This window comes from Hemibagrus wyckioides, unplaced genomic scaffold (genome assembly GCF_019097595.1).
Source record: "Hemibagrus wyckioides isolate EC202008001 unplaced genomic scaffold, SWU_Hwy_1.0 Contig2, whole genome shotgun sequence".
NCBI classification, from domain to species: Eukaryota; Metazoa; Chordata; class Actinopteri; order Siluriformes; family Bagridae; genus Hemibagrus; species Hemibagrus wyckioides.
In genome coordinates, this window is record NW_026690780.1 from 705031 (window position 1) to 729213 (window position 24183).

Here is a 24183-nt window from a genome sequence, read left to right on the forward strand (position 1 = left end):
AGAAGAGTTGAAGCTGTTATAGCTGCAAAGGGTGGACCGACGTCATATTGAACCCTATGGATTAGGAATGGGATGTCACTTAAGTTCATATGCGAGTCAAGGCAGGTGAGCGAATACTTTTGGCAATATAGTGTATTATTTTAAACCATTAAAACATTTAAAAGATAATTCTGTCTTTACTCCACACTTTTTACCAGAGTCTCTGCTTGCACTCCATTACATGACAAGAGCATATCTGATAATCTGTGGTCTCTGTGTTTGGAACAGTGTTCAGAGTTCAGATTGAATTGAATTGATGTTTCTCACACTGAACACTGTGCAAAAGATCAGAAAACTAATGATGCACTAATAAATAAGGCAGTTCTAGTCACTTGTGTAAAAATACCAGGAATTGTTCTGTAGTGGTTATACCATCTGTAGAGATAATGCTATGTGGAGAGCAGGTTTCCTGTGTAATGCTTTAACACAAACAGATTAAAGTACACACATAAAATGAAGCAACAAAACTTTAAATCACACACATTGCAGTGTTAAATTTCAGATATACTCCATCACAGCAGAAGTGACAAAGCATGTGAGGTCTAATTCTTATTTCCTGTGAAGCCTAAAACTCATTCCTTAGTTCTGGAGGTTTTTCTCATTACCTCGTTGCTGGTCTGTGTGATTGGTGTTAGATGATATATACAGTTCAAGGTGATAAATGTGGAGCCATGCCTTGTCTTTAGTGCACTTCTAATTTAATTATAAATTTCACTTAGGAGTAAAGGAATGTCACCAGCAGAACTGCCTTCAGTATAACAAAACTGTGTGAAGGTTTTTGTACAGTGCAGCTGGATTTCCTGTCACTGTGAGCGCCAGAGCACAGTAATATAGTGCAGAGTCTGATACAGCAGCAGAGGAGATGATCAGATCCACTTTCTTATCTTTAAGTGTAGCATTCATTCTTGGGGGACGGTTTTCACTTAGATCTCCAGTTTTGTAAATATAAAGAAGGAACTCAGGTTTAGATTTTGGATATTGTCTGTACCAGTGCAGGGAGAATCCTGGAGCACTTGTTTCATATTCACAGGACAGAGTAACATCATCACCTTCATCTACAACATTCTGAGTGGAAAGTGGCTTTATTGAATCTGCCATGGAGTCACCTGTCATAGAGAAGAGAACTTAAAGTTTTACACAATCAAGCCAGAATTACACACAGAAATCATGCTTTCTGTAACACCAGACAATTAATAAACAATACATAATATGTAAACTAACAAAAGGTGTTAACTCACCTAGTGAAAGCCACAGACACATGAATATAACAGTGAACATGATGACTGGTTTTAGCTGAATGAAAAAGCTCTTTCTGTACTCTAATATATTACCATGATAAATGTTCAGGAAGCTCCACCCCCCAGCATCACATGACAGTGTCTCCAGTGTTGATGACAGTGAAACATCCTGGCTTTACATTAAGCCTTGTTTGGAAACTGTGCTGAAACTGTTTACATAATAAACAAACAAAAACTGACAGCAGGAAAAAAATTCTACTTCATAAAAATGAAAAATGTAGTAATAATTAAAATGAGCAAATATTTTTGTTTTTTAAATATATATATATATATATATATATTTAATAAGTGGTGTTTGGATATTAGGGTACTTGATTGTTGTGATAAAGCATGTTTATTGAATAGGATTACATTTCATAAGGTGGTATTTCATGAGGTGAGGAACAAACCAGCCTCTTTTCTTTCTCTTATCTATTATTCTTTATTGCCATTTAACTCATTGCTTAATAAAACCGCTGTGTAAAACTAGTTGACTTCATCTCATATCTGCTGATTGGTCATTTAAACATGAAACTGTGTTTATAAAGAAAGGGTGGAGTATTTACCTTATCCTATGACAAGAGAATCTGTCCAGATCCCATTTTATTCAAAGCAGCTGTAATATGATATAATAATAATAAAAATATAATACCAATTTACACCAATCAGGCATAACATTATGACCAGTGACAGGTGAAGAGAATGACACTGATGATCTCCTCATCATGGCACCTGTTAGTGGGTTGGATATATTAGGCCCCAAGTGAACATTTTGAACAAGTTAATGTGTTAGAAGCAGGAAAAATGGGCAAGCGTTAGGAAAATTGTGATGGCTGGACGACTGGATTAGAGCATCTCCAAAACTGCAGCTCTTGTGGTGTGTTCCCAGTCTGCAGTGGTCAGTATCTATCAAAAGTGGTCCAAGCAAGGAAGAGTGGTAAACCGGCGACAGTGTCATGGGCGGCCAAGACTTATTGATGCACGTGGGGAGCGAAGGCTGGCCCGTGTGATCCGATCCAACAGATGAGCTACTGTTACTCAAGTTGCTGAAGAAGTTAATACTGATTCTGATAGAAAGGTGTCAGAATACACAGTGCATGATGGGCTTTTTGGCAGAAAAAGGAGGACCAACACAATATTAAGCCGGTGGTTATAATGTTATGCCTGATCAGTGTAGGTCACACATTTGTAATGAAATTGTACGTATAGGCCTACTGTACCTATAGGCCTAGTACTGTGTATGTAGGATTAAACAACAGATAGAGTCGATATTATTTTGCAAAGAAGTATTTATAATCACAGAAGTCTACATTCTTGGGGATGTGAGCAGGGTCCTTGTATTTGGCCCACAATAAGATAACTCACTACGCCATCTTCTGGAGAAAAGAGAAAAACTTTACCAAACAAGTCTTTTTTCTTTAAATTCACAAATTAGAACAACAAATAGTCATTTCTGAACTTCTGTACAGAGCCTCAGCTGCTTTCATTAAATTCAGAATTGGCTCTGTGGACTTTTCTGAAAAACTTTCTATCTAATGTAACTGAGTAAACTAGGGAAATACAGTATCTTTTAAAACAACAATATTTTTCCCAAATCAACAAACTGTTGTTTATAGAGTAAAGCAATTATTATTATTATTATTATTATTATTATTATTATTGTTATTATTGTTGTTATTGTTATTATTATTATTATTAATAATAATAATAATAATAATAATAATAATTCTTGCTTCAATTACAAACAAACAAAACAAGGTACATACTCAAGTTACACAATATGACGATATATAGCCAGCAATAGGTTGAACAAACCATTAACAAAGCTGATTAAATATCATAATATCATCAAAAATGAATAAACAGATAAAAATGAATGACCTGTAACTAGAGTGAGAATCAGTGGTATGTATCTCACTATGTACAGTAAGTTGTATAGTTGATCCATTTCTGAACACAGCTCTGTGAGGATTCTGTATAATAGTGCTGTATGTGCTGAACTTTACACGTCTCTAGAAGGCCACACCCAGGAAGTGATGCTGTTGTAGTATAACTTTGTACAGATCATCACTTCACACAGTTTCAGTGACAGAAAACTAGAGTCATTAATGTAGCTGTGTTGTATTTTAAGATTTATCATCTATACAATACTATAAGCCTTTACTTGTTTTTGTGGTGTTTACATTATTTGAAAACTATAAACAATTATGATATTTTGCTGTTAATCTGTAAATGTGATAAATAGGCTCATTGGCCACTACATCAAGATATTTGTATGAAAAGTAAATGCAAACTTTTTATAATAATGATCATAGAACAACAGAACCAGATTCGTACAAAATCTCTTTTTACACATACATTTGCCCAATAGGTAAGTATAGGAAAGCTGATTAGTGTAATTATATCTAAATAATAATTTCATGTCATTGCTTATTCACAATTACTATCATTAATTAATCTTTAAATTTATATAGCCTTTCTTCAAAGCTAAGTAATAAAATATTGGTACTCAAAATTGACATAGTTGCTAAAAATCCAAAACAATCCCTTTATATACCTGTGTGTTCACAGTTTAGGATGAGAAGTAAATATCTATTCTACTTTGAAGGTGCTGATAGTAAGAAATAAAAGACCAAAATTATTTAATTATTGTTCATAACATACAATAAGTTAAGCGTGTGAGAGAAATGTCTGAGGTGGTGTGTCTGTGCTACATTTACAGGAATCTCTTTTGAATTTTGGAGGTTTTATTTAGATTTTTAGTTTAAAGTAGACTAATAAAAAGGAATTGAGGAGCCAGTAAGAAGAGTTTTACTGAGTGTGAGTTTAAATCTGGAGACACAGCACAGAGACATTAACTTATTATTTTTGTTCCTTCAGCTAGAGTTTATAATGTGTAGACAGTAAACACAAATTTGATATCAACTGATACTACAAATGCACTAGCCTCTGTTTTATATATATTACACAGTAGCTACTGAACCCCTTCTAAAAGTAATTAATTCTTCTCTAAGCACTGGCTATGTGCCTAAATCTTTTAAGCTAGCAGTTATCAAACCCTTGATTAAAAAACCGGACCTCGACCCCTGCCAGCTGTCTAACTATAGACCGATATCAAACCTGCCCTTTATCTCCAAGATCCTAGAAAAGGCTGTAGCACAGCAGTTATGTTCATACCTGCATAGAAATAACATTTATGAAATGTATCAGTCAGGATTTAGACCTCATCATAGCACAGAGACAGCACTGGTTAAAGTAATAAATGACCTGTTACTGGCTTCTGATCAGGGTTGTGTCTCCCTACTGGTGTTACTCGATCTTAGTGCAGCTTTTGACTCCACTGACCACACTGTTCTACTTGATAGACTAGAACATGTTGTTGGTGTTAAAGGAACAGCCCTCTCCTGGCTCAGGTCTTATTTGACTGACCGTTATCAGTTTGTAGATCTAGATGGTGACTTCTCCATGCATACCAAGGTTATGTTCTGTGTTCCACAAGGTTCTGTCTTAGGCCCACTGCTTTTCTCCCTATATATGTTACCCCTTGGTGCAATTATTCGTAAACATGGTATTAGCTTCCACTGTTATGCAGATGACACACAGCTATATGTTTCAGCTAAATCAGATGAGAGACACCAGCTTATTAAGACAGAAGAATGTGTAAAGGACATTAGACATTGGATGGCCACTAACTTCCTCTTGCTTAATTCGGACAAGACAGAGGTGCTTGTACTAGGACCACAGGCAGTTAGAAGTGAGCTTTCTGATTACAGAGTAATGGTGGATGGTCTTTTGGTTTCATCTTGTCCAGCAGTAAAAGATCTTGGTGTGATTATTGACTCTGGTCTTTCGTTTGAAGCTCATGTAGATAATATCACTCGGGTAGCCTTCTTCCATCTTAGGAATATTGCTAAGATAAGAAATATGTTGTCGCGTCATGATGCAGAAAAATTAGTTCATGCTTTTGTTACCTCTAGGTTGGATTATTGTAATGTCTTACTGTCTGGATGTTCCAGTAGGAGCATACACAAGCTCCAGTTAGTCCAGAATGCAGCAGCTAGAGTCCTAACTAGAACCAGAAGATATGAACACATCACTCCTATTTTAGCCACACTGCATTGGCTCCCAGTCAAATTTCACATTGATTATAAAATACTGTTACTAACCTATAAAGCACTAAATGGTCTCGCGCCACAGTACCTGAGCGATCTTTTAGTCTTTTATGATCCGCCACGCCTACTCCGATCAAAGGGTGCTGGTTACTTGGTAGTACCTCAAGTAGCAAAGGCTACAGCAGGGGGCAGAGCTTTCTCCTTCAAAGCCCCACAGTTATGGAACAGCCTTCCAATTAGTGTTCGGGATTCAGACACAGTCTCAGTGTTTAAGTCTAGGCTGAAGACACATTTGTTTAGTCAAGCTTTTAATGTATAGTTTTCTTAGGTAAAGGAGCAGATCTGGAAGGTTCATGGGCATAGAGTGTTTGGTGTACTGGGATTTATTGGATGCTGTCATCTTACCACCCTCGCAAGTCGCTCAGGTTTGCTGACTGTGAAGTGGTTGGATGCTTTATGTCCCGGGAAGCCTTCATGTCTGTGACCTTCTGGCTCTCCTTTTTAGTTATGCTGTCATAGTTAGTCTTGCCGGAGTCCCTGCCTGCACTTTACATTTAATTCTACACTGTCTTTAAGCATCACATGATCAGAAACTTAATATCTTTCTCTTTCTCTCTCTACCTTCTCTGTCGAGCTATACACCCCACTCCTGAGCTCCCAGTGTTTGCCAGTTTCCAGTGTGACCACTGCCCTACCCCTGGTCGGAGTCTCGCCGCTTGATGGTGCCCACTGATGCTGTGGATGGATCTGTGTGGACCAGGAGACAGCCATGCACACAGCCACTTGGGGACTTTCGCACCATCACAGATTTGCCATTTCATCTGTCAGCCCGTGACAGCAAAGAACTAGTGTTTCTAATGACCTTAGAAACTACAATGACCTAATAGTTCCTCATGGTCATTGATTGCTGTTGTAGAAAGGACATTAATCAGCTACAGTTACATGATTTACTCTTTAGTGTCACCCGATTGAGGATGGGTTCCCTTCTGAGCTTGGTTCCTCTCAAGGTTTCTTCCTTTCCATCCCAGGGAGTTTTTCCTTGCCACCGTCGCCGTCGCCACAGGCTTGCTCATTAGGGATAAAATAGTCTAATTATAGCATTTAATAATTTATTCTTATTTCTAGTTAATTAGTTATTTTTTTTTTTATTTTTTATTATTATTTTTCATTTTCCCCTCCTTTTTCTCTGTTTTCTTCTCTTGTAAAGCTGCTTTGAGACAATGTTCATTGTAAAAGGCGCTATACAAAATAAACTGAATTGAATTGAATTGAATTAACTAATGAAAATGAATTACCTGTAACTAGAGTGAGAATCAGTGGTATGTATCTCACTATGTACAGTAAGTTGTATAGTTGATCCATTTCTGAACACAGCTCTGTGAGGATTCTGTATAATAGTGCTGTATGTGCTGAACTTTACACGTCTCTAGAAGGCCACACCCAGGAAGTGATGCTGTTGGAGCATAATTTTACACAGATCATCACTTCACAGTATCAGTGACAGTGAACTGAGTCACTAATACAACACAGAACTATTCCACTGTTGCTGATCAAACCACTGCATTTATACATTATTATGATTTTTTGCTGTGGAACTGCATATGTGATGAATAAGCTCACTGGCCACTACATCAAGCTTTTATATGAAAAATGAATGCAAAATTTCCATAGTGATCATCATAGGAAACTAGATCTAGATTTAAACAAAATCTCTCATGAGTAAATTTGCTGTGTCTATTTCCAAAAGGAATTAAATTCAATTCACTTCATTTTTATTTCTACATCACTTTTAACAATGGACATTGTCTCAAAGCAGCTTTACAGAAATACAGAAATTCAGAATAGAAATTACAAAGTTGAAAATTAACTTTATTTATAATGAGTAAGTGTGAAGCAATGGTGGCAAGAAAAAACTCCCTGAGATGATTTGAGGAAGACCCAAAAGGAAACCCATCCTCCTCTGGGTGACACCAGAAAGTGTGATTATAAATACATTAACTTTTACAAGTGTATATAGTCAAACATTAAACATGCAAATCAAATCAATTGCATATATCAATTAATTGATGTGGATATGTAAGATACACAGAGAGAGTCCAACATCTAGGATCTAGCATTCTCTCACTGTGGCCTTAGTACAGAACCAACCCAGCCACTGGGATCAGCTAAACCAACCCTAATGGGATCAGCTTAAAGAGGAAAAAACAGTAGTATATTTGCCTTCAGTGTAGTTAAACTGTGTGAAAGTTTTTGTACAGTGCAGCTGGATTTCCTGTCACTGTGGGCGTCAGAGCACAGTAGTATAGTGCAGAGTCTGATACAGCAGCAGAGGAGATGATCAGATCCACTTTTTTATCATCGATTTTAGCAGACATTCTAGGGTCAGTGTTGGAAATTAGCTCTCCACTTTGAAGAATATTAAGAATGAACTCAGGGTTAGATGTTGGATATTGCCTGTACCAGTGCAGGTTGTTGCTTCCTGAAACAGCACTGAATTTGTAGCTGCAGGACAGAGTAATATTGTCACCTTCATCCACAACATTATGAGTTGAAAGTGGCTCTATTGAATCTGCCATGGAGTCACCTGTCATAGACAAATGAACATAATGTCAGTGACATATGTGTGGATCAAGCCAGTGTTATGTAAGTCTCACATTCTGCTTTTTCTCATCACCACACAGACTATTTAACCATTAATTCAACTTTTAATATTTATGCAATAGAAATGTCAATGTTAACTCACCTAGTGAAAGCCACAGAGACACGAATATAACAGCGAACATGATGAACGGTTTTTGCTGAATGTAAATATTCTGAGGTCTTTATGTACTCTGATATGTCAACATCATAAATGTTCATGAAGCTCCACCCCACAGCATCACATGACACCAATGTTACTGACAGATTGTTGATTCTTACTGAAACATTGTTGCTTGTGGGGAATCTTTCCACATTGTATTCAACTGCAGACTACAAGCTGGATAATTACGTATTTAATTAATGTCACAAAAGGCAGATGCAAGTGTATACACTTTATTTTTATTTATAAAGTATATAACCAAAAAAGGACTATGGTTACACACAACAAATACAACTAGAAGTCATTTTTTATTCACAAAGCATAAAAACAAATAGCAGTTTGAGAACATTACTTTATTCCCCTGAACTCCTGAATTTGTAAAGCTTCAGCTGCTTAACTTGAGCTTGCTTCAGCTTCTAACTGTCCTCACAGTCAGGCATTTCAGAAGTGAATGTAAACATGTAAATAGCTCCATCTTGTGAGAAAAGCATGGCTCTGTTCCAGTCATGTGTAGTGCTTTTTGTACAGTGTGGTTGGGCAGCAACAGTAAAGAAAAGCAAGAAGAGGAGTAACATTGTTATCCTGAGTGTTTAGTTCAGGTCTCTAGCTTTAGAAATAATTGCCATTGTTTTGTATGTGAAATGTGTCTCTGATGTCTTCACATATAGCTCCACCCACTCAGATTTATTCATATTCATGACAATGCTGCTTCAGCTCAGGTCAACTATTAATGTACTATGGATTACTGGTACTATAATACTATGGTATTATGGATTTTTTTTCTTTTCATTTTATTTTTTGTCTGCAGTATATAAAATAAATGTTTTTTTAAATATATTCAATCTACAGTAAAATGCACTATACTTAAAATACCAATAATTCTCATGTTTTATTTAATCTTTTTTGTGATAATCAATTAACTGATTTTTAATCATCATTTAATCATCTGTTTGTTTGTTTTTTTTTTACTTTTTTATGAATATATTGTCTCTAGTAGGATAAATATAAACATAAAATACTTATGAAACATTACACTTCAAACAGAAATACAAAAGTACAAAGCTCAGAGGGTCTGTTTCCATATGAGCCATTAACCCCCACTGTGGAGTGTAACCTGTCAAAGAAATTAAAATACTGAAAATGGACACAACAAAACAGGTGGAAATTCCATCTCATGCTTGTTTATTGACCAGTTAATTGACTTACAAAGATTAGCAACATCTAATATCTGAATGGGATCTAGAATGACTACAACATTTGATTTATTTATCAATAGTAAGACAGAAAACAGTAGGATTTTGATATACTTGGGTTTTCATAGCTTGTTCTGTGCTACTATATAGAATCCTACACTTTAACAGAGGACCTGCCAAGCTGATTAGATATTGTTTCATTTATTTTAGTTCAGTTACTAAGCATAACAATCTTAGGGAAAAAGCTGTTACAGAGTCTGGCAGTGGTAGTTCATATGTTCTCATTCATTCTGCCAGTGACTGAGGTTAAGAGTCTGGTAGAAGGGGTGGCTGTGAATACAAATAAAATAAATAGATCTGTCAAATATTTTTGTGAGCAAACTACTCACTTTACTATTTGGACCTTTTAAAAACTTATGTGTCAGGTTGGCCGAGCAGTCTTAGGTGCTGTGTTCAGGTAGCAGTCTCCTTTGGAGGCATGGGTTCAAATTACAATTCTGATGTTGGTTCTTTTCCTTTATGTTGTGATCCTGGGCACAAATCAAACCTGTTGCATGTTGAAACAATCCTTTGGGGTAGTGGTGGTTAAAGGTTGTTGGGTTGTTGATTGGCAGATTGGGGTTAGAGCAACAGCACTCCTAAGCTGTTGGGCCCCTGAGCAGGGCCCTTAACTCTCATTGCTCCAGGAGTGCTGTATAATGGCTGATGCTGTGCTCTGACGCAATTTCCAAAGATGGGATATGTGAAGTATAGATTTCACTGTGTTGCCTGCTGTCTTGTAGCTCATCCACATCAAGATTAGACATGCTGTGCTTTTATAGATGCTTCTCTGCTCACTGGGATTGTAAACAGGGGTTATTTATAGATTGTTGTGCATGAAAATCCAGGGGATTAACAGTTTCTGAAATACTCAAACCATCTCATCTTAAACCAAAGAACATGCCACAAAGTCAGATTTTATTTATGTCTGTGGTTAACTGATAAAAAGTTGATGTGGTTTTTAGAAACCTCTTGTATATATGTGATTTGGATGTTTTTGTAAAGCCTTTCACTGACTCTGTATCGCTGTGTTACTACTTCAAGAGCACAGTGATAGAGTGCAGAATCTGAGAACTTAAAACCTCTGATAGTAAGTTCAGTAGAGTCTCTGCTTGTATTTGTCTTTGTGCTCCTAGAACTATATGACATTGTACCTTTATGTAACAGTAAAAACTGTTGTGTGCTGTTATGATTTTGTTTGTACCAGTTAAAAATAAATGTATTCATTTTCATTTATTGGTCCAATTAGAGGTTTTGTGTTTTGTTAGCTGATAATTATGAACTACTGTATGAGTGCAGCATTTGACTCTGCAAGCTACTGTTATAAACAGACATAGCTAATGTTAGCTTGCTAGCTAGCTATTCTCACACTTATATCAGAGAACAAACAACTCCTAAAATAACTTAATACAAAAATTTTACTGTTACATATGAGATGATAAATGGCAGTTGCAATACCTTGAACTAGCTTTTATAGCCTTTGTCTGGCCTGGAAGCGTGCCCTGTTTAAGAAAAACAGTCGACAGATTGTAGTCAACTAAAGCCTTGTGAAACTCTGATGCTTTATATACTGGATGTAGACAAATAAATCAGAAATTAAGCAAAACTCCATTACCTTAGACGTTTTAGAACATTCTTCACCCACACCTCCTTAGTGTTTGCACACACCTTCTTGTTGCGCTTTGTAATGAATCTGGAAAAGAACATAGAAATTGTCCATATATTGTATTGTAATAGTGTGATAATAGTATACATATATATATATATATATATATATATATATATATATATATATATATATATATATATATATATATGTTGTACCATATTGTATAAATACTACTCTAATGTTATATGTAATAGGTTAGGTCAGATCTGTTTTGTTTATTAGTAGTCTGCACTTAAGTGTAAAGAATGTAAAGAATGTGTAACCACAATGAATAGTGGGTAAAATTGGCGGCAGTTTGTGGTGATATGACTCACATGATCACATCAACGCAGCGCACGTTACCAAAACTCGACTGTGCAAAACCTTTGATCAGTTTGAAATCCAGTGGTCTGCGAATGTACTTGATGCAGCAGCCATGGCTCAGTGGGACATCTAACATCACATACAGACAAAAAAAACCACACACACACACTCATGTTCATCATCGTCTAATAACTATGTAACTTACTGTAAAGAACCAAAACCAAATATTAATTTTTAAAAATATTGGAAGAAAAATCACAGATCACAAAAGTGACAAAATAAATTTAGATTTAAAAACAATAACTTTCACACTGTACAAAACAAAAGATACCAGAATCAGACTAAAACATTACCCAATGTGTAAATTTTAAACAACCAAACCAAAAAAAAATACAGATTTTTTGTTATATTTTTTGTAGATATAGCACACACACACACACACAAACACACAAACTTTGCTTTTATGATAATTCAAAGAAACATTGTTTAGATCACTAATAATTGACGTTTGTGTTTTTAGGTACCATTTTGCTATGAAGTTAAGAAAAACCTACATAATTAAAAAAAAATATATCAATCAATGAATCTCTCAGTCAAGCTGGTTAAACAGAACTTAATGCAGATCTCCAAAAAATATTTACTGTAAATATCTGTATATGAAGTATTTCACTCATATTGGTAGTTAAAGTTTTACAAGTATTACAATAAAAATCCTGTGACCTTTATTTTCAGGTCCAGTTGTTCCTGACACAGCAAACAATGTTTGTATAAACACATGTGAGACACAATATCCAAGTAACAGTGAACAAAAAAAAAAAAAAAAAATACTCACAAGCATCTGTCTTCAGACAAAGCATGCACAGTAGCCAAAATCCAGCAAAGACAATGGTCAGGGTACCTTTCAGAAACATAATGGCAAGTGGGCTAGTGACACATGTGCTGCTGTCTTATATATCCCCCTCAAAACACACACACAGACACACACACACATACACACACACACACACAAATCGAATGTGTGTATTTTTCAGAGTAAAGTGCGGTAACTAAAATGGGGACGACATTTTCAAGTTAAAGGGCACAGGAAAGCCAAGAGGTATTTCCAAAATATGCTTGCAGTGAAAAAAAACCACAGACATGTTTTTTTGTGTCTGTGTAGGAGTACAAGACATCCATCATCAAAAAAGTACATTATATACAAAAAATACTATGTATTCATTATTATTATTTTAGTTACATACAGTTAGATCACATACAAACCCTCTAAACCCTGCCCTGCAGCTGCAGCCTAATAAATACTCATTCACTCAGAATTTATTTTTATTAACCACTTTATCCTGGTCACACTTCCACAACTGTCCATATACACCTACATTCATTCATCTTCAGTAACTGCTTTATCCTGGTCACACTTCCACAACTGTCTATATACACCTACATTCATTCATCTTCAGTAACTGCTTTATCCTGGTCACACTTCCACAACTGTCTATATACACCTACATTCATTCATCTTCAGTAACTGCTTTATCCTGGTCACACTTCCACAACTGTCTATATACACCTACATTCATTCATCTTCAGTAACTGCTTTATCCTGGTCACATGTCCACAACTGTCTATATACACCTACATTCATTCATCTTCAGTAACTGCTTTATCCTGGTCACATGTCCACAACTGTCTATATACACCTACATTCATTCATCTTCAGTAACTGCTTTATCCTGGTCACACTTCCACAACTGTCTATATTCACCTACATTCATTCATCTTCAGTAACTGCTTTATCCTGGTCACACTTCCACAACTGTCTATATACACCTACATTCATTCATCTTCAGTAACTGCTTTATCCTGGTCACATGTCCACAACTGTCTATATTCACCTACATTCATTCATCTTCAGTAACTGCTTTATCCTGGTCAGGGTTGCAGTGGATCTGGAGCTTCTCCCAGCAACACTAGTCATGAAGCAGGAATACACCCTGGATGGGACACCAGTCCAACACAGGACACTAAGCAAAGACACACATTCACACACTCATTCAGACTTAGGCAATTTATTGTCACCAGTTTGTTGTTTATTAATTTAATTACACATTGTACACACCAGTAGAACCTAAAACATGTAGATTTGTGAATTAAAGTGTAGTTGTGTTAAGCCCTTCATTTTCTTTTTTGCTACTTGCTCCAGCTACAAATGTTCTCACAAAAGTTGTTTGTATCTGTGGTTAACTGATAAGTTGGTAAAGTGAGTCTCTTCAAATTCAAATTTTATTAGTCACATACATAAAGGTACACAGTGTGATATGCAGTGAAATGCTTACACCACTGTTATGACCCTAGGAAAAGGAAAAGGAATAAGGACAGAACAAAGACAAGATAAAAAATATAAAAAATAAAATACAAAAATATGAAATATAAAAAATAAGAATACGAATTATACTAAAATACGAAATATAAAAATATAAAAACAAGTTCACAGTAGCAAAAAATATAATAGAATAAAAAACAGAATAAAATATAATAAATATAAATAAAGTAGGGTATGTATATATAATATGCATATAAAATAAGAATATGTATATGTGTAAAAGTGTAAAATGTACATACAGGAAGTGTAAAATACAACAGCTGTGATGCAAAGTTATGTAAAATTATAAATTGTATAACTATTTATATAACTGTATATAAATTTAGATACAGTTATATAAAGTGTAAAGTGAATAGTGTGTAGTGCAATAGTGTCCAAGGTGCAGACAGCAGCAGTACTGGGTGGTCACGAAGTGGAATGAGGTGATGAGAGCAGTGGTATTGTCCATCTTTAAAGTGCAGATGTGCAAAAGTTCTTTTTGTATGTAATGGAAGCAGACTGTGCAACATGTATGTTATGTGTTGTATTGTGTGCACAGTCTTGAAATGTGCAAATGTGCAGATGTACATTGTGTGTTTATTGTGTGCCACAGTCCTGTAATGTGCAATATCCTGTGTGGTTGGTTGGAGTTCCAACACGAGTGTGGGAACATAGTAGGTCTAATCAGATGAGTCCTTTGTGAGGTTCTGGATGAGAGACCGTATAGCCTGCGGGAAGAAGCTTCTCCTCTTTCATCTTCTGTGGTTTTAGAAACTTAATATACCATGTTGATGTTTTGTACAGCCTCTTTTTTAAAGACTCTGTATTACTGTGCCTCAGAGCACAATGATAGAGTGTTGTGAACAAGCCATAAACATAAATCATAAAACAAGGAAAAGGTGAATCAAATAACAGTTTCCTTATTCAAATTTTTAATGTTTGCTGCATCTGTACAAACAAACCAAAATCTGTTCATAGCCACTGCCAAATCTAACAAAAATAACATTTGTATAAACATGCATAATAAACATAACAATAAATGAATGAATCAATCAATGACTTATTTAATTAATGTAGTGAATAATTGGGGAAGCTGAGCAAAAAAGGTGAATTAATTGAGTTACACATTGTATGCTTCAGTGCACTTTAATGCTTCTGGTATATATATATATATATATATATATATATATATATATATATATATATATATATATATATATATATATATATATATATATATACATTACCAGTCAAAAGTTCGGACACATCTTCTAATTCCATGGTCTTTCCTGATGTTTATTTCTTTCTACATTGTAAAACAATGCTGAAGGCGGCCGAAATACACAATAATGTCCTTTGAACAGTTGATATTGAGATATGTCTGCTACTGATGCTCTGTAAAGCCTTCATAACGGCTCTAATCTGAGGTGCTGTTAATTGGTGATTTCTGAGGCTGGTAACTCTAAATGAACTTCCCCTCTGCAGCAGAGGTAAGTTTTGGTCTTGCTTTCCTGGGATGGTCTTCATGTGAGCCAGTTTCATCATGGTGCTTGATGGGTTTTGCAAATGCACTTGACAATACTGTTCTGGATGATACTGTCATCTAGCCGGATGTCCTTAAATGGTAATCACGGTCACGTACACCTTGGCTAGGTATTGTTCTAGGTGTTATCAGCCAAATGGTCGGGCAATACTAAACGGTAATCATGGTCACGTATACCCTTTGTTCTGGGACGGTTCTTGATGTCCTGCTGCCGCTCCCAGACTAATAATTAATTGGATTAAGTATTCTAAATGTTTGGTAAGGCTGCTTAAAGCCAATGTAAAATACCAACATAGATAAACTGGTTTGAATTAAAGATATTTCTATATGATATGTAAGCCTTTTTGGGAATGAGCTCTTTCAGATGTGTACTGTGGAGTGGAATCTGGGTTGAGGCAGTCTGTAGTTTCTTACATGGTGCTAGAAGTTTTAGGAAGTGATTAGATGTGTTATAGTTGTTTTTAATTTGTTCAGTTACTGAGTGACTGCCTGGGCAAAGAAGCTGTTACAGAGGTTGCCAGTGGTGATCCAGATGTTCTGATACCTTCTGTCAGATAGCAGGAGAAGGGTAGGGGTTATATCCATAAAAGTGGTGGTTTTATAAAAGCATGTTCTATTTTGTCAGGATCTTCATTAAAGTTCAGAAAGATCCTATTGTTTCCTGTGTTTTTTACAATCTGCTGTAGGTTCTTGTGCTCTGAGACTGAGTTTCACATAATAATAATAATAATAATAATAATAATAATAATAATAATAATAATAATTTTCCTGAATGTACTGATGAGGATGAGTGGGAAGTGTGTGTTCTTCTGTCTCTGCAGGAATTTGAGACTCTTATGGGATTTTCTGGCCTAGATTCTCTGTGTTGTGCATCCAAGACTGTCTCCATGATCAGACCAGTAGGAGAGCATCAATAGTGAGGATCAATAGTGATAGATTTGTCACTAAATGAACATACTGTCTCCTAATAATACATGTGTCAAAAATATAACCTATGATTCCTAACAGAGACAAAATTCCCCCAAATATGGTATATAAATCCAAAATCATCAGTAGAACTGTTTTCAATATAACAAATCTGTGTGAAAGTTTTTGTACAGTGCAGCTGGATTTCCTGTCACTGTGGGCTGCAGAGCACAGTAGTATAGAGCAGAGTCTGATACAGCAGCAGAGGAGATGATCAGATCCACTTGTTTATCATCAACTTTAACAGACATTCTTGGGTCAGTGTTGGAAATTAGATTTCCTTTTTGGTTAACAATAAGAAGGAACTCAGGTTTAGATTTTGGATATTGCCTGTACCAGTGGAGGTAGTTGTTTCCTAAAGAATTACTGAATTTGTATCTGCAGGAGAGAGTAACATCATCACCTTCATCTACAGCTTTATGAGGCTCTAAAAGTGGCTCTATTGAATCTGCCATGGAGTCACCTGTCATAGAGAAGAGATCATATTAATTTTAACCTTTTAAATAATCAACAGGAAATACTTCTCAGACCCGCACTCTGCATTTTCACACTGCATCACCACACAGACTAATATTTAATATAATATAGTTAATATTTCTGCAATAATAAAAAGTCAATGTTAACTCACCTAGTGAAAGCCACAGATACATGAATATAACAGTGAACATGATGACTGGTCTTAGCTCAGTGAAAATAGTGGAGATCTTTCTATAATCTAATATGTTAACACCATAAAGCTTCAAAATTGCTCCACCCCACAGCATCACATGACAGTGTCACCAATGTTGTTGTCAGATTGTTGATTCTTACTGAAACATCCTGGCTTTACATTCAGCCTCATATGGGAAACCTGTCCAGAGGACACTTAAGTAAACACATACTGAAAGCAGGAAATTGATGTATGTACATAAAAATGATCAATTTAGTAAAAATCTAATTACATTGTCAAATATTTTAATTATATATGTTAGTGATGTCTTTAATTTAGAGAATTGTTGTAAAATTGTTCTTACTGACAGCAGTTGCTTTTGTTTGTCACAGAAATGACATTAGATGAGTATTTATTCTTATGACAGTTTAGTGTTAAGTGGACAGTTGTGTTGTTTAATCAGAATGGTATCTCTGAAATTATCTTAGGCACTAAGAGTAACCAGGGCAGGGGTTAGGATATTATATCAGCAGTATGTATGATAGAAGAACAAGTATACTCTATGTCACAAAGGTTTTACTGTGAAAAGTAGCTTCCATCATCTCAGAGAATGTGAGCAGGTTGTGTGGTGCTCTAGTACTTAACCCACAATAAGATAAGTGACTGCGCCATCTTGTGTTCACTGAAGAGAAAAACCTAATTTAAGACAATAAATTAAACCCTGCAAACAGGTCACACAGCCACACATATATACTGTGGATTAGTAATTATATATTAGACCTTATATTTAAATTGTATTTACAACACCATTTACTTTGTGGTGGCTTCATAACGCCCATCCATTTCTCTCTCAAATACTGCTGCTTTTGTCATTGTGTATGTGTTTCTGTTTTTTCTTTATATTATTTAATGTAAAGCAGAAAAAGAAATAAGAAGGAAAAACTAAAAGAAAACAGTTGTTGTAAAACTAATCACCTGAACGGAACTGGCCATTGAGAAATACTTTATATTCACATGACATTGTTCACAGTTACTTGTTTGAAAATACAAGGAATTGGTTGGCTAATAAGATAATCCTTAGTTTTGAAGATGATCTCATTATGTTGAGGTTTTACTTGTTGAAAATCTCTGATTACTTTGACTATTATATATGTGAAGTTAGATGGAATTGTACCATGAGGGTAGAAAACACCTCACTAAAAGAAAACACTTTAAGCAGAAGGATTTTAACAGTGTGATAGCACAGTGACACAGCAGGTAGTGTTGCTGCATCACAGCTTCAGGGTCCCCAGTTTGATGATGAGTTCAGGTTACTGTCAGTTTGTGTGCAGTTTTACATCATATCCAAGAAAACATGAAGTAGGACATTTGCTAGGAGAAATAATGCTTTTGTGTGAATGAGTGTGTGAAAGGGTTTGTGTATGGTTTGTATATGGAGATCTGCAAAGGGTGTTTTCCTACCTCATGTGAACAAAGTTCATATCATATCAACCATGACCCTGACCAGTAGAGAGAAAGACAGAATCCCCCAAAAGGACATGTAACTCTCTCTAAACCATTGGAAGAGCTGCTTTCAGTCTAACAAAACTGTATGAAAGTTTTTTTGTACAGTGCAGCTGGATTTCATGTCACTGTGGGCTCCAGAGCACAGTAGTATAGAGCAGAGTCTGATACAGCAGCAGAGGAGATGATCAGATCCACTTTCTTACTCGTTTTATCTAGTTTTATGGACAATCGTGGGTGAGGTGGATGAGCATGTGTGACATATTCACTTCTTTCATCAATCAGCAGCAGAAACTCAGGTCTTGATCCAGGTTTTTGTTGATACCAGTGGAGACTGTTAACTGATCCAGTATATGTGCAGGACAGTGAGATGTTGCTGCCTTCCATTGAAAATACATTGGTGTGATCTGGTTTAATGTTATTGTCAGCAGCCTCTGCTATAAAAACATTACAACAATATTGTGATATTTTAATCATAAATGACACATTTCACATGGAAAATTGTCTTATAAATTAGAAAGAATAATATTTTGTGTGCAGTGTATATGACTTACCAACATCAGCAAGAGTGAAAAACACCACGAAGAGGAACAACATTGTTTTCCTGAGTGTTTAGTTCAAACCTCTAGCTTTAGAAATGAATGTCAGTGTTACTATTTGATGTACATCTCCACCTCTAGCTCCACCTACTTGTATTTATGTATATTCATGACATGTGGTCCTAAGAAGCCATGAATTCACTTATACCATTTCTCAGTTCCATTGCCTCATTGTTTTGTGAAATTCTATCTAAGACAGTTTTACTGGATTAAATGTATGTTGCAGTGGTATTTATTGGTTTTGTGTGTAGAAATTTTTGATGTTTTCCTTCCTTTGTTGGTCATGTGTGCAGCAGAAGGTGGCTTATTGTTAGAACCACTAAGTAAGAAAATAAGGTTTATTTGAAATTTAGAAAAAAATATTTTTTTGCAAACTTTAATTAACCCCTTAATGCTCAGCCAAAGGTTACAGGTAGTTAAGTATAAAAAATAAAATGCTCCTGTGCTCAAGAGTTTCAGATGAGTTCAATGTTTCTGACACAGCAGATGCTTTTGTTTGTCACAGAAATGACAATAGATGTGCAGGTCAGTGTGATGTTGCTGCCTTCACTTGAAGATATGATGGTTTGTTCTGGTGTAATGCTGCTGTCAACAGCACCTGCTGTAAAACATTACAACAACATAAACATTTCTACTTTCATTGTGTAAGAGTTTTTAAAAATGAATTATCATTTTTAGGTATCAGCTCAAATCTCCAGCATTCATCTAAAGTTTGTGTATAATATAAATGACTTACCAATGTTTTTAACAACTATGAAAATAAAGAAGAGTAACATGACTGTTGTGTCTCTCTTGCAGTAGGTATAAATGGCAGGATCTCTGTGAAACTTTCTAAACTGTATCTTACCACATCTAGCTCCACCCACTTTTACTTAGTCATAGTCATGTTAGTTCTGGCATTATATGTGCTAAATCTATTTAAATAACAAGCAGTGAATGTTCATAATATTTTATTGCATGTTTAAATCTGTTAAGGCTAAATTTTGATAGATTTGGTGATAATATTAAGCAGTTCACTAGAATGAGAAACTCTTTACTAATTGTTTGCATATTGTGTCTATAGTATAGTAACTGCATTCAATCATGTATTCAGATTAATTTTAATCATTCTGTAGTGCTACATGCTAAACAGTGTATTTAATGCTATAGTTATCGTCTGGGTCTAAAGACGGACTTCAGTACCTACCCTGAATGAACATTGCAATATGTGAACCTCTGTGATAAACAGACTAGCATCAACGTGCTCCTTGATCTCTATCACTACTGAACCTTTGCTTACCTGCTGCACTTTCTATTTTTTTTTCACAGTGAATCATTTTTGGCATACATTTGTGCTGGTATTTCTTATTTGCACATTTTAGAGGTGTGCAGTAATTCACTGCAGACTTTGGTCCAAGTAAAAGCATGTCTCTTTTCTTCAACTTTATGAAGGTCCGGCTGTGCTGTTTAGATGTGACATGAAGTCACATAAAGTTACCAGGTTACGTCTGCAACCTGATAGCAGGCAGTTGGCTAAGTTCTGAATCATCTACTTTTTTTGTTAAAATTTGCATTAGATAGTGCACACACTAGTGAGCTACGGCAGCTAAGTAGTCAAGTTGGTAAGTAGCACCTTGACATAGCTTCAGCATCCCTGCTTTGATTCTGAGCCACAAGGTTTTGCATGTTCTTTCCATGGCCACAAGACATGCCAGTAGCTGATAATTTAGCTGTTTGGCTAAATTGCTCCTAGGTGTGAATGTGTGTTCTAGCATGTTGTCCTATAAGAGGCTTCAATCCAAGGACCCAATGTACGCCCAGTATTCCTGGGATAGGCTCAAGATTGGGGCTCTGATTTTCAGAGGTTATATGGTGAAATACACTGTGGGATTTTACCATCCTTGGAACTGTGGGATTTTACCATCCCAGGATTGTAGCTTCTTTGCTGCTGTGAAAACTCAAGTGGTTGCTACAGTATAGCTTGGTGAATGTTATGAGGTTCCAAGTGGTTTCTGTGATGTTTACTATAAGTTTCAAAATGATTCCAGGTAGTAAAAAAAAATGAATTAGCTGGTTGCTAAAGAAACTCAGGTGGCTGGTAGCTGTTATAAGGTCTCATTTATTTGGTTGGGTGACACTAGGAAGCTGTAATGGAGTCCCATGTGGTTGCTATGGTTTTTCAAAAAATATTTTAGTATGATTTAAGTTGTTTACAGGGTTGTAGTTTGTTGGCTGCTAATGGATCTAAGCTGGTTACTAGATATTGCTTGTTGGCTGTTATGGGGTTCCAGGCGGTTTCTATTGTGTTTTTAGGAGATTTAACATGATTCCTGTTGGTTACAAGGTGGTAACTAGTAGGAACTGCTAAGGAAACTCAGCTACTTAATCCTGGTATTAGAAACAGTATTTGGGTTCTATGTTTTTTTTAATGAGGTTTTATTATGATTATTCCTGGTTGCAGGAGTTACAGGCTTGTTAGTTGCTAGGGAACTCATATGGTTACTGGTATTGCATGATGGCCATTATTTGGGGGTTTTGTGGTGTGTATTGTTGTTGCTAATTGATTACTTAAGATTGTCCAGGAAACTATTTTGGTGTCCCAAATGATTGCTATTGCAAGGAGTTTCAGTATGGATTAAGATGCTTAAAGAATTGTATTTTGTTGGTTGCTAATGAAAATCAGGTGGTTGCTAGAGTCTGATTTGACTGGTCTATTTTAGTGTTTCTATGAGGTTTCAATATGACCTATGCTGGTAGCAAGGTTGGAGCATGTAGGTTAACAGTAAGGCTCAGCTGTTAGTTGCATGTTGTTAGGTGCTGTTTTGTGGTCCCAGGTGGTTGCTATGGTGTTTTTAAGCAGATTTGATTCCGATTCTTTCTGGTTGCAAAACTTTAGTTTAGCTAGTTGATAAAAGTTTAGCTGGTTGTTTGGATACTGATTGATGGCTTTTATGGGGTTCTAGGTGGTTGCTTTGGTGTTTTGTATGAGGTTTCAACATGATGTTCAAAGGTCCAAGATGGTTGTTATGGTGTTTATAGAAGGCTTTATTTTGATTCTTCCTTTCTGATTCTTCCTAGTTGCAGAATTTTAGTGTGCTAGTTGCTAACAGAACTCAGCTAGATTTTGTCACAAAGTTCCCCGTGGTTGGTATAGTGTTTATATGAGGTTTCAATGTGTGCCTAGTTGAAAACTTGGGCCTGGGCTCCACACTAGTCGTTAGCCAGTTATTCATGAAATTCAGCTGATTCCTTGGGTGTTAAATGGTTGCTATCATGGTTCAGGTACTTGCTGGGGTGTTGTTAGGTGGCATTTATGGTGTACCAACTGGTCTCGCTGTATCACAGTGTTGTTAGGATGTTTCTATGTGACTCCAGGTGGCTGCTAGTTTATTGCAGGCAGGTTTCTATGATATTCCAGGTTGTTTTTAGCAGGTTGCTATAATAATCTGCATGTTGCTAGAGTTTGAATGACCTAAACCAGCCTCAATGCTTCCCTATGACCCAATTTTCAGCATTGCTATTTTTTTTAAATAAAACAATAAGCATAACATAAAGAAATACAAAAAAACAAAGAAATATAAACCTAAAATGTTTTCAATAAAAAGTGGCATTTGAAATAGAGTTTAAATTAAAGAACTCAACATTAAATGAAACTAAACAAATTCGAATAAATTCAAAAAAGAAAAAAGAAATCAAGAAACTTAAATAAAATTTAAATTTAAATTGAAAATGAAAATGTGTCAATTTTAACTACAAAAGAAATGATCTGTCAATAAAAGAAGTCAAGTTTAAATAAAACAAATGTAAAGAAGCAGCTTCAGATCAAAAGAAGTAAATTTTATAATAAAATAAACAGCTTAAAAATACTGTGTATGAACTAAACTGTCTTAATGAAGACACAGCAGGACAAATAACATTTATCTGGGTTCTTACAAATCTGTTGGGCTGGTTGTCAGCTACTGCATTGCTGATTTTACAGTTATTTAAATTAGTAATATTTAACATGTAGTAATATTATTTTCAAGGACAATCAGGATTTTATTAAATAATTTAACCATAAATAGGCAAGTAAGAACAATTATTTGTCAAAATATTGGACAATAAGTCCTTTACTAACTATATCTGTCGAAAATGTTGATGTTCTTAATAGTTTTTAACTGTAGAATATAGAAAAAAAATCAACTGATCCATGAGCAGTTTCTGGTAGGTCATCTTTGTATCTGAGAACAGTTGTTTCTTGTATTGAGTTTTTTTTTTTTTTAATTTATTTAATTATGTGAAGGTTGGACATCTGATTTTAAGATACTTAAATCCCGAAAACTGTTCATCAGGGAAATAGTTGATCATCAGACTACTTTAAGTGCACCACTCTCATAACTTTTGCTATAATATTAAATTAACATTAAAATTTGCATTTAAGTTGTAAATCATTGATTATGCTACATTATACTGAAGCTTTATTAAAGCATTATTTATTCCTCTTGCTTTATAGATATATGATTAATTTACAATTAAAACTTGGAAACATTTTTTGTGATAAAGCAGCATTAATATAGTTGCTATTAAAGTAAATAAGCTTTCTATACTAGGCTATTACTAAAGAAAATATATAATTTCATCATAAATTTTATGTTTCAAATTAAGAATCAATGAAGGCATGGACTTTACAAGATGTTGCAAACATTCTGAGATTCTGTGTCATTCAAATGGTGATTGGTATTAACAGGCCAAAGAAATACTGTAGGTCTGGCACCAACAATCATTCCACCTCCACTCTTGTAAGTCACTCTATGCTCCTCCCTCTTCTGAAAATAAGTGGTAACCACAGCCATGTCCATCCTCTTAGCAAAGTCCACTACCATCTGCCCTTCAAGGTTCCTATCCTTAACTCCAAACTTGCCCATCACCTCCTTATCTTACCTTAACTTGTGTTCCCCTCACCAATTAAAATCTGCTCCTATCATCACTCTCTCACCTGTGGGAATACTCTCTGTCACCTCATCTAATTCACTCCAGAATCTCTCTTTCTCCTCTAACTCACAACCTACCTGTGGGACATAACCACTAACAACATTCAACATCACCCCTTCAACCTCTAACTTCAGACTCATCACCCTGTCTGACACTCTCTTCACCTCCAGAACATTCCTCACAAA

General features: G+C 35.5%; 1 long non-coding RNA gene and 2 gene segments (V, D, J or C); all 3 read right to left on the reverse strand.

Moving 5' to 3' along the window:
- Nucleotides 1-7740: 7740 nt before the first annotated feature.
- Nucleotides 7741-8236, reverse strand: LOC131350000 (T cell receptor alpha variable 20-like; the record flags this gene model as incomplete). The annotated part of the segment is given in 2 exon segments: nucleotides 7741-8012; nucleotides 8172-8236. Coding segments are annotated over 2 exon segments (312 nt in total), but the record flags the coding sequence as incomplete, so codon positions are not given.
- Nucleotides 8237-9314: 1078 nt separating this feature from the next.
- LOC131350005 (uncharacterized) lies at nucleotides 9315-12707 on the reverse strand. The gene is made up of 5 exons (XR_009204127.1): nucleotides 12265-12707; nucleotides 11444-11561; nucleotides 11076-11153; nucleotides 10919-10962; nucleotides 9315-10257 (listed from the first exon to the last, which is right to left on the reverse strand). It is a non-coding gene; the product is annotated as an uncharacterized LOC131350005 (long non-coding RNA).
- Nucleotides 12708-16464: 3757 nt separating this feature from the next.
- On the reverse strand, nucleotides 16465-16979 carry LOC131349998 (T cell receptor alpha variable 26-2-like; the record flags this gene model as incomplete). The annotated part of the segment is given in 2 exon segments: nucleotides 16465-16760; nucleotides 16926-16979. Coding segments are annotated over 2 exon segments (336 nt in total), but the record flags the coding sequence as incomplete, so codon positions are not given.
- Between the last annotated feature and the right edge of the window lie 7204 nt (nucleotides 16980-24183).